Source organism: Amphibalanus amphitrite, unplaced genomic scaffold (assembly GCF_019059575.1).
Source record: "Amphibalanus amphitrite isolate SeventyFive unplaced genomic scaffold, NRLGWU_Aamphi_draft 002385F_arrow, whole genome shotgun sequence".
In the NCBI taxonomy this organism is placed as follows: Eukaryota; Metazoa; Arthropoda; class Thecostraca; order Balanomorpha; family Balanidae; genus Amphibalanus; species Amphibalanus amphitrite.
This window is the reverse complement of record NW_024883840.1, coordinates 31,459-41,844: the sequence shown is the minus strand read 5'-3', so window position 1 is coordinate 41,844 and position 10,386 is coordinate 31,459. Positions and strand designations below refer to the sequence as shown.

General features: G+C 50.3%; 1 protein-coding gene across 1 annotated transcript; it reads right to left on the bottom strand.

Moving 5' to 3' along the window:
- Positions 1-2,109: 2,109 nt before the first annotated feature.
- Positions 2,110-8,974, bottom strand: LOC122376899 (putative mediator of RNA polymerase II transcription subunit 26). Its single transcript, XM_043356888.1, has 5 exons — positions 8,770-8,974; positions 6,172-6,544; positions 4,541-5,182; positions 3,925-4,297; positions 2,110-2,779 (listed from the first exon to the last, which is right to left on the bottom strand). The coding sequence occupies exons 1-4, from the start codon at positions 8,965-8,967 to the stop codon at positions 3,930-3,932; spliced, it is 1,581 nt and encodes a 526-aa protein (XP_043212823.1). The 5' UTR covers positions 8,968-8,974; the 3' UTR covers positions 2,110-2,779; positions 3,925-3,929.
- Between the last annotated feature and the right edge of the window lie 1,412 nt (positions 8,975-10,386).

Below are 10,386 nucleotides of genomic sequence, written 5' to 3'. Positions count from 1 at the left end.
ACAATTACAAAGTGACACCTCTTCGTTTTGCACGTAGCACGTGCATAAGGGGTCACCCACATGCATCGGGAATAGTCCAATACTTGGTAGAAGGAATAAAGCTACCGTACAAAAATTACCGCGTGTAAATCGGTCAAGTGGTTGCTGAGATAGAAGCGTCGCAGAACCGTGACCGCGGCCGGTCGGCCGGCCGCTCATACTCAGAAATTTCCGTTAACTCAGTAAATGCCGTGAATATCAAAATATATTGGCTTGTTTTTACTCGTGGGAAAGTTGTAAGGCTTTGGTCACGAAAAAAAGAGCAGTGGAGCATACCTTTAGGTTCCAAAGGTATGCTTGGATAGTGGATACTTCTGGTAGGTATCCAAAGCGAGAAAAAAAAACAGGAGGAGTTGACGAAATTCCCCCCCCCCCCCCCCCTCCACTGCGGTAAGGTCCTGCACCTTCTCCGAAGGTTCAGATGACTTCTCCGAGGGTTCAGGTGACATCCTTCACCAATATTTTTGGCGCTCCTACACCCATGGTCCCGGTAAAGGAGGGAGCGTGGCAACAACCACTGGGTATCTGTATTACTGAAGTCATCATGAGGCACCAGTCAGTGTCAACATCCGCCACGTACTGAAGAGTTGGGGCGCTGCACGGTACTCTGAAGAGCGGAAAACATGGCCTCTCGTCCGATACCAGCTATCGCTAGCTAAATATAACCACCGCTCAGTCTGAGGATTGATTGAGATTTCTTCGACGGTCACCAATACCTCACCAGCCGACTGTAGTCACACAGTCGTCTGTTGTTACCTGTCGGAGGGTGAGGATTGTGTGCGGGGTGATCACTCTTCCACGGTGTGGATCTGGACAGTCCAATACATAGCGGTAGCAACTAGCAGACATGGAGTGGTCCTGTCAAACACCGTTGATGAACATGCTTATACGAGAACCCACCTGGGATCTCAGTACAATTTCCGTGTTGTAACAAAAGTCGCACAGTAGGTACCAAGCAGAACTAATTCGTAAAAGTCAGAAGCCTGAAAAGCTAGCGTCATCAAAAATGTCCCTTTATTTGACTACTGGGTTAAGGCTGATCCGAACTCATTTCAAGTTCCCAAATCCTCCTAGCTTGACCGGGACCTATTCACCACCATTCCTTTGTGACCCGACCCGAGCAAATCGCGCCAGCTCCATCTTGCACTGTATTTTCCAGATGTCTGCGCCGTCCCCAAACCCCTTCCCTAACCGACGTCACGCCAACCACACCATCCTGCCTGCGGCTAGTGGAGACGGCGGTGTCACACCGCCTATCTGACGGCCTTCCTGGCCAGTCGGCCGCAGTTGTCGTCACCCTTCCTGTGCCGGACGTGGCGGTGCAGACCAGCGCTATCAGTGGAGCCCGGCCGGGACGGTCTTCCTTCGCAGTTAGCTGAGTCGTGCCTGGCTAATTACGGAGCGAGCGAAGCGAGCGTAGTCTTTCCTTAGATTAACGGAAATTTCTGAGTATGAGCGGCCGGCCGGCCGGCCGGCCGTGGTCACGCTTTTGCGAGGCTTATATCTCAGCAACCACTTGACCGATTTACATGCGGTAATTTTTGTAGGGTAGCTTCATTCCTTCTACCAAGTATTGCACTATTCCCGATGCATGTGGGTGACCCCTTATGCACGTGCCACGTGCAAAACGAAGAGGTGTCACTTTTGTAATTGTTGCAATATCTCGGTAACTACTGGGCCGATTGCGCTGAAAGTTGGCATGTAGGTAGGCATCCACTAGGCAATGCATATCCATGTGCCAGAGTTGGGGTGCAGCTGCACGTGCGCACGTGCAGGGGTCGTTTCCAGATCTCGAGAACGGCTGGACCGATTGCGCTCAAATTTGGTACACGGTTACGGAGCAGTTAGTAGGGTGCCGTGCACAAGTCAGTTGGGACCCATTTTGCACGTGCGCACGTGCAGGGTGCCGCTTCCAGATCTCGAGAACGGCTGGGCCGATTGTGCCCAAATTTGGCACATCGCTAGAGACCAGTTAGTAGGGTGCCGTGCACAAGTCAGTTGGAGGTACCCCCTCGCAATTTCGCACGTGCAAGGCCCACCCTCTCGCTCGCTCCGTTAGTCGCCCCAAAAGGCGTTATACTGGTATTATATTTACACTACATCCAGTGGCCACCACACGCAATTGTTACCATGTAATGGTTCGGTACAGATGTGTATGAATGTACCGTTCCGTACATGCCTCCTAATGTATAACAGCCTTTACGAGAAAACACATTACACATGACATGTATCATAAAAAACATGAAGCCTATTAACAACAGTAATTACTCACTAAGCCCATTTCAATAAACATCCTTGAACAACAGTTTGTACTTGTATAACAACAAAGGCCACCCTGTAACACATCGAATAGGTAGGTATACAACTATTTACACGTGATGAACATCAAACATCCACATTTTGTACATAATGATGCCAAAACTCACCTAAAACCTACCTATTTGTCTAAAACCTATCGATTTGTAACTTCCCGGTCTCAGTGAAACGGTAATGATATACCAATCGCCACGCCATATGTGGAAGGCTTTTGGTGTCAATACATACATACATACATACATACATACATACATACATACATACATACATACCATATTATTTGTGAATGTTTTCATTTCCTTTTTCAAATATCTGCACAGTCGACACATTCTGAACTTGTCTGACACTGTAAGCATATATCTGTTCCTCGACTTGTTCTCCCTAGTGGCGCCTCCTCGGGATGGTCCGCGACTCCGCTGATATCCTGAAACACAAACAGAATAGGTTTGGATATACCAAATATGAGCCGGAGGAGACCTAACCCTCGCAGGCCGAGGGGGCGGGTGCCCCCCTCCCCCACATGTTTTTTTTCGCGATAACTATGAACACGTTGGATATGGAGAGCTGAAACTTGGCATACCTGACCTTTGATTCAAGCCGGATATTGTGACACCAACCACATTTCCCGGTCAGGTCAGGTCACTGACCTATGATGTCACAAGTAAACCTCTGCAAGGTCCTCAGAATTCACAAATTCAAAACGCCTTCAGTCCCAGACCAGCTCTTAGAGGGAGATGAAATTAACCGGACCTGTAGGTAGTGTTCTCCAAAGGTCTCACAACTTGTGTACGTAGGACTTTTCCTAATGGTCACATGAGGTCACGTCGGTCACGTAACCATTATGAGTGAATGTGTGAAAAGAAAATGAAAGGTTTCATGCTTCCATTTTGTAATGTTGACCTTGTGTGACGTCATTTATGACGTCACTAGGGTCATAAAGAGTATTTCGTCAATAACTCCCGATCAAATTATGCTAGCGAGTCGACAAAGCCAACAATGGACTCAGGAAGAACTGCTGAATCGAATGCTATGCGATATGACCATTGACCTCCTTCGACCAACTCCGTGACCGAGGGGCTCTGACCTGACCTTGACCCAAGAAGGTCAACATCTGAACTTGACCTAGCCCGTACAAAAGCATATCATTCGACGCGCCTGAGCGAGGCGAACACGTTGGTGCCACATTAGCGGCACTGCGGCCTTTGTTGCAAAGTTTTTTTTTTAACAAAAATCGAGCCCGTGCTTTGGGCCACTAGACCTGACAATAGAGGTCACCGGTTGACCTGAGACCTTAAAATTTGGTACCAGTCGATGCGTCTCGTATCGGCGCACACGATCGCTTTTTTTTCTGCAAGGCTCTAGCTCCATCAGGGGCGAAACGTCAAGGGTCGTACCCCCTCCCCCACCCCTCGGCCGGCGAGTTTGTAGAAAGTCGGCGGGTCCGTCGAAGGCTAATGAACATGAAAAAGCTATGGTGTTTTTCATTTCTTCCATTTGGTTTGTCCCTCAATTATTTCATCCTGATTGAATACAGAAAACGTTGAATAATTTTCATCAAAATAAACTCACGTCGGTCACTTTCCGTGGCGCCGCTCCTGCTTGTTCCACCGACAGCCGAGGCGCCGCTCCAGATCATTCCTCTCCTGCCGATGACGTCTCCTCTGCTCCTCCAGTTCCTGGTTGTGCCGGTCCTGGAGCTGGATGAGCTGCTGGCGGTGTCTTCGCGTCGCCTCTATGAGATTCCGGAGGTGCTCAAGGTGCCGGTTTGGCTGCCGTCCCCGTTCTTGTTGTTGCCGCTGCTGCTGCTGTTGTTGTTGTTTTTGCTGTTGCTTCTGCTTCTGCCGCTGCCGCTGTTGTTGTTGATGCTGATGCTTTTGCTGCTGTTCTTCCTGCTGATGATGCTGTTCGGGCTGCTGCTGCTGCTCCTCCTGCTTCTTGAGGTCTGGAATAAGAATGTCCGAGATTGGTAGAAAACATAAATGATGGTGGACACAAATTAAGCCTAGAATCAGGGCGGAGACATTGTACCCAGCTTTTTGAGATGACTGACACGACTATTTGGTAGTTTATATATGCGGCTGATCACGACCAGAATGTAGCTATAATATTTTTGAGCTCGGTCGTATTCATCACAAATGCTAATACGACACTGGATATGTTCACTCATCTAAATCTGATGTCTTACCTCGTGCAAGTGTCTCCTCATTTTCTAGCTCCTTCTCCAGCTCCTTCCCCAGCCGCTGACGCCTCCTGCTGCACTCCTCCATCAGCCGATCCAGCTCCTCCCCTGTCCGGATGTTCGGGTATCTCTCCTCCAGCTCTTGTGTTTCTCGTCGGTATCTCTGCTTCATTTTGTTCCACTGCTTCTGGAACTCCTGCTGCTGGTCGTCCCACTCGCTTTGGTTCTTTCGCTCCAGCACTGCACATTGCCTACGTTTCCTCCGATTCAGCAACTCAGTCTGCCTTTGACGTTTCTCTACAAGGAGCTGCAACTGTCCCTGAGTCTGAAGCTTCACGCACCTGACAGCACTGTCGTGTAGCTGATGAAGCCGTTTTCGCTCCTCATGGTGCCGCGTTTTCATTTGCCACCACATCTCATCATGATGTCGCTCCAGACGCTGGCACTCCTCATCATGTTGCTCGTTCAGACTCCTCCTCTCCCCGTAGCCCCGCGGCTCGAGCTCCTGCCACAGCTGCTGGTGCTGTCGCTCCAGCTGCTGCCATTTCTCTCGCAGAAGGCGAGGCAGACCCTCCGATGTCTGCCCCTCGTCTGCGTCACGCCGCTCCTGGCCACCGGTCTCTCCGCCGTCGTCATCCTGCTCCGAGTCTGAAACACAGTAGGTTAGGTGGGCGTTAATAGGTCCATTGGTAGTCGAGAGACTAAGTGGCAAGACAGACACAACTTAGCGTCAGTAGAGGTGAGACAGGAACTGGTCAGATGAAGGTCAGACGGTTGGGTTGATTTGAGATGGTCACTGGGGGCGGACGGAAAGAGAAGGTCTGTCAAAAGGGTCAGGCGGGGGAGATTCTGGTGAAATGGGACGAATGTCATTCGGTGGTCAGATGGGAGGAACATCGGTGGAGTTAGGTGGGAGGTCAGTCGGTGTGGTCAGGTCAGTGGTGGTGGTGGGGGGGGGGGGGGTGATGTGGGAGGTCAGTAGGTTAGATGCGAGATCAGGTGAGAGGAAAATCGGTGGGGTCAGTGTAAGGTCAGTCCGTGGGGTTACGTGGAATGTCACTCGGTGGCCTTATGTATTTATAAATACAAAGACCAAAGACGCTTAAACATCACACAAAGTTATAAAAGTAGTTTATTGCCTCAACCTGAACCTGTAGTTCTTTATTACCACGCTTTATTTGAGCTGTTGCTTGGTAAGAACCTGAGATCCATATGTATTAAGTATTTTGTCAATTAATGACATAGTGTTTACTGATATATAACACAAGCAGAATTGAATACTATTTTTAGCATCATACTTTCTGTCTTTTTGAAACTCGGGCATTTAAACAACCCGAAAACGCATATCTTTCATGCATTCTACAATGTCCGAAGATCTCAAATTTGACACCATATCACGTACCTATATTAAAACAATATATCACTTAAAAGTCACATAATATTTTTTTAGTCAATACCGAAAGTCACAGTATAAATAAAAATAATAAATTAAATAACAAAATAATCAGTAATGTACAAAACTCTGCATATTCTTATGAGACCAATCGAACTGCTCTCGTATGTTGTCGCCACGTCAGCAATGACACGGGGAGTTATTGAACTTTCAGTAAAAGCGGTCGTCGCCACTACCATCTTACCTTCCGAGTCGGTCTCGTCCACCGCCAGGTAATAGGGCATCATCTCCCATCGGTCCGGCCACCAGCCGGTGACGGCGTCATAAGCAGTACGCAGTCGGTCACCGGACAGCAGCTGCTGCAGCCGGCGGCGCCAGAGGCCGGCCGTGGCGTCCACGGACGCGGCGTCCATCTCTGGCAGTCCTCGATGGAGCAGCTCATGCAGGTTAGTGTTTATTTGCCGCTCCAAATACTCTCGGGTCTCCTGGTAGGTACCCATTGGTCGGTAGTTACTCATCCATCTGTTCTTCGCTGCCTGGTCCTCATTCCGCCACCAGTCCATCTCATCCGGTGCGTTCACGCGGAGAGCCTGCAGCAGCAGCTCGGGCCGCAGCAGCAGCTCGGCACCAGGGTATATTGAGTGAAGGGTAGGACGAACTTTGGTAGGAATTTCTAGTATAACTACTAGAAAACCTACTATATGTGGTCGGGACTAGCAAAAACTTAGTTCAAACTAGAATATGGTAGCGCTTATGGTTGGCAGTCGTGACGCGCACGTGACATTCATTTATTAAATTTCTTAAATAACAGGTTTTAGGGGCCGATTAGTGGGCAGATACATTCAATTAGTTATTAATAATTGATTATGCAAACATTCAAGAATCTACATCATTCAATTCTAGCCGAAATCACGCGGCGCTCCCAGGATTCGAACTCACGACCCTCGGATCCGTAGCCCGATACGCTACCGACTGCGCTACCGAGGACCGCGCGCCAACGATCGGAGAGCCGGATCGCGGGTGCTGGCGTGCAGAGAAATCTTTACCCTGTACGCCGTAGAAGATCGGCTGGGTTTCGTGAAAAATGGTAGAGGAATTGTCGAAAGAAAATTCATCGATCTATCATTTGAGACTAAGAACCATTGATTTCTTCAAAGGTTGACCGAGATATCGCCTGCCGAAAACAGGCCATTTAACATGTAAACCCTATGGGCTGGTAGGAAATGTACGCCGTGGAGCAGCAGTGCTACCAACTAACTTCGGCGGGGGCCGGCTCGGCACGGCCCCGCGGTGTGTCCAGCTCGGCGGTCAGTCCGGCCGGCCGCTCCTCCAGCGGCCGCCGCAGCTGTTGACTACACCAGGTGGCCACCCTGTCCGGGTCACCCAGCAGGTAAACTAGGTCAGACCTGGTGAGGAGATTTGTCAGTGGCGTCACGTCCAGCGTGACGATGTCGCTGGCCGGTGATGTCATCAGCGTCCCGCCCACCAGGTCTGCCAGGTCGACTACGGTCCATGCCATAAACAGGTAGCACTGCTGGTAGTGTGTTTCTGAGTCCTTGTAGTGGTACCACTGTAGTAGCAGTGGAGCTGTGCGGACCAGCGATGGGATGGCCTGCTTCCACCAGATCTCCCAGAATGGGGCTGTGGGACGGTAACTGATACCGCCAAGTATAGCGTGCAGTACCAGCGTCCGTGCGAGACGGAGCCGCAGCTCTCGCTCTGAGGGTGGCCCCGTCCCTCCCTCCAGCAGCGGATCCACGTGCCACAGACCCCCACAGCTTCCCATCAGAAGGACCGTAGCATGCTCCCTCATCAGCCTTATGGTGTTGATGGTAGCCCGTCTCTGGTCTGTGCTAAGTGTAGCGGCCACATCAATGTTGTGATCGAAAAAGCAGGGTAGTCTTCCAGCGGCGAGGTTTGCCTCCAGCCAGTCCAGTATTTTGTGAACACCGTCAGTGATGCCTTTCCACGTTTCAACGGGCGTGATCTGTGCTAGCCAAAGTCCCGCCGTCTTTATAAAGTATGATTTCAATGGCACGTCCTCGCTCACCACCTCGTTCTTTTTCATTATACTTTTCATGGATTTTACAGCCACGATAGCCGCTCGTATCACTGGAGCGAGGTGGCGGACGGCTACCACCTCCGGCCGTGAGTAGGAAATCCGATACTCGATAAACTCGGTGTCACTGCCGGGCCGGCCGGTCGGCACAAGGTGTACCCCGTATCGACGGATGTCCTCCCTCGCCGCCGCTGGTGGAAAGTCGGCCTCCAGGTGACATCCGTCGAGGTGGTCTTCCGCCGGCCACCATCCGCGCACAGCGATACAAGGCACGAAGTCAGTGCCGCCGTCTGTAACATCATCTGTATGTTTGACGTTCACCGCCGGTCCGGCAGTGTCGATCTTGCCTAACATTATTACTGTACACACGTCCCGCATGAGGCGACGAATAGAATCAGCCGGCATGGCCTCCAGCGGCTGATCATGACAGCACGCTTTCGTTCTGACCCAGTGCAGAGTCACAAAGCCAGGATTTTTGGTCGGCCGGGCCCACAGCTGTGGTGCATACTTTGGGCTAATAACGGCCGGCTCATCTCTCCTGCCGGGCGCCGCCCAGCGAAAGGGTCCGTCGAACTCCAACATAACGTCGAAATCCGACGTCCCTCCTACGCCGACCAGCCCGTCCGTCAGCCCCTCGGCACTGCTGCCCGATCCATTGATGGAGGCTATCCTGAGGGGCTGGTCGGGCTGGCAATACCGACACCGGGCGGCGGCGGAGTCATTGACATTCTGCAGGGCCGCCATGAGTGGTTCGGCCACCAGCCAGGTGACAGCGTTTCTCACCTCACTCTCAGTACAATACCCTTGCCACGCTGCAGAGTGGTTTTTAATCATGTCGGTTGCCAATAGCAGCGTGTCTGGGATCAGGTGTGCACACGATCCGTATTTTCGCACTAAACTTCTCACTCTCCAATCCAGTCCTCTATGTAGTCTCTCGATCCTCTCCGCTCTCCGCGCACCAAACACACCGGGTCGGGACATGGCTGCCGGCCGCTCTGACACTCACGAACTGACTGAGGTCGTCCGACGCCACTGCAGATATACTTATGGAGCCCCGGCGGAAGCCGAGATAAGAGTGAACGCTCCGTGGCTGTCAATGTTCACCGGCGGCGAGTGACACGCTCTGTCAATATTATGTAGAGTATCCACCCTGATTGTGGTCCAACATCCCACATGATTTGCAGATCTCACCGGGATCTGCAAATAATCAATATTAATGGTTACCTCATTGTAACGGACACAAGGAAAATTGACCGCTATATAACAAACCAAACCTGCGGTCTTTATAGCAAAGTAAATTCCCACAAAAATGCCTTCAGGTGAATTTTACCCCAAGTTAGGCCACAGAGGTGAACCTTATTCTCTACTGAAGTCGGCTTCCGGCGGGTGGCGGCTGTCGGTGGAGCCTCTGCCTATCTTCCAACGATAGCTGTGACCCGACGGACAATTGCTGAACCGCTGATTCCTGGCCTTTCTTAGGTGTCGAACGGTGAGACCAGTGCAGTCCATTTCGCAGTGTTAATGAAAGAGGCATGGGACGGTTGATAGCAGGGCGTTCAGCAAACATCGTCTGACTCAAACAGAAATGTATGTACAGGCATTTATGTGCTGTCAGTAAGTAGTAACTGGTTAGGAGCAGGCCCATGTCACTCCACTTTTGATGACATCATCTGGGGGCCTCAGGACAATAATGGCGCGGCGCGCCACAATCGCTTCAAAGCTACTTGCCAACAGTTGCCATTTTTGAAAATATTATTTTGAAATAAAGTTCCAAGTAATAAAAATATTGTAATAAAGTTGTTGAATAAATCGATACCATATCTAAAAACTTACTGAAAAATGATTTATTCATAGTAAAAATATAAGCTCGATGCGTTTTTACGTTGCTTTCCTTCAACTGCAGAGGGTTTTTAAATCGTCTATATCTTCAAAACCGGCCATTTCTTAGCATATTGCTGCTCTTTTTTATCGCTAGAAAATTAGTTGGACTTTCCAATGACATCAATGGTTGAGCGATATGTGTAGAGTGTCACCAACAATCTTCAAATGATATTAGTCATTTTTACGTTGTAAAGGAATGGAGTATCCCTATCGAGCATCAGGGGTGACGTCACTCAGGATCTGTCTCTGATTGGTCGGCGGGAGAATGACTGTACCTTCTATATGTAGATGGCCTTGGTTAGGAGGTGCCTCGTGATGTGCATTGAGACCCGCTTATCCGCAATGAGTGTCCAGCCAGACATCGATATTGGCTGTTCGTGACAGGGCTGAACGGTGTCACAAAACTGAACTGGGTGTGTCCGTTGTTACACTATGACCGTTTTCACGACGGAACTTTCGCAGTGGAACCTATTTGATACCTGGAAAGTACCTACCCTTGAGGCCTTATAATCCTTACAA

Excerpts from the sequence above, each read along its gene's own strand:
- LOC122376899 (XM_043356888.1), bottom strand. The coding sequence starts at position 8,967 with ATGTCCCGACCCGGTGTGTTTGGTGCGCGGAGAGCGGAGAGGATCGAG. Across the intron at positions 5,183-6,171 it reads GGACGAGACCGACTCGGAAG|ACTCGGAGCAGGATGACGAC; the intron begins GTAAGATGGTAG and ends ACTGTGTTTCAG. Across the intron at positions 4,298-4,540 it reads TGAGGAGACACTTGCACGAG|ACCTCAAGAAGCAGGAGGAG; the intron begins GTAAGACATCAG and ends TTCTTATTCCAG.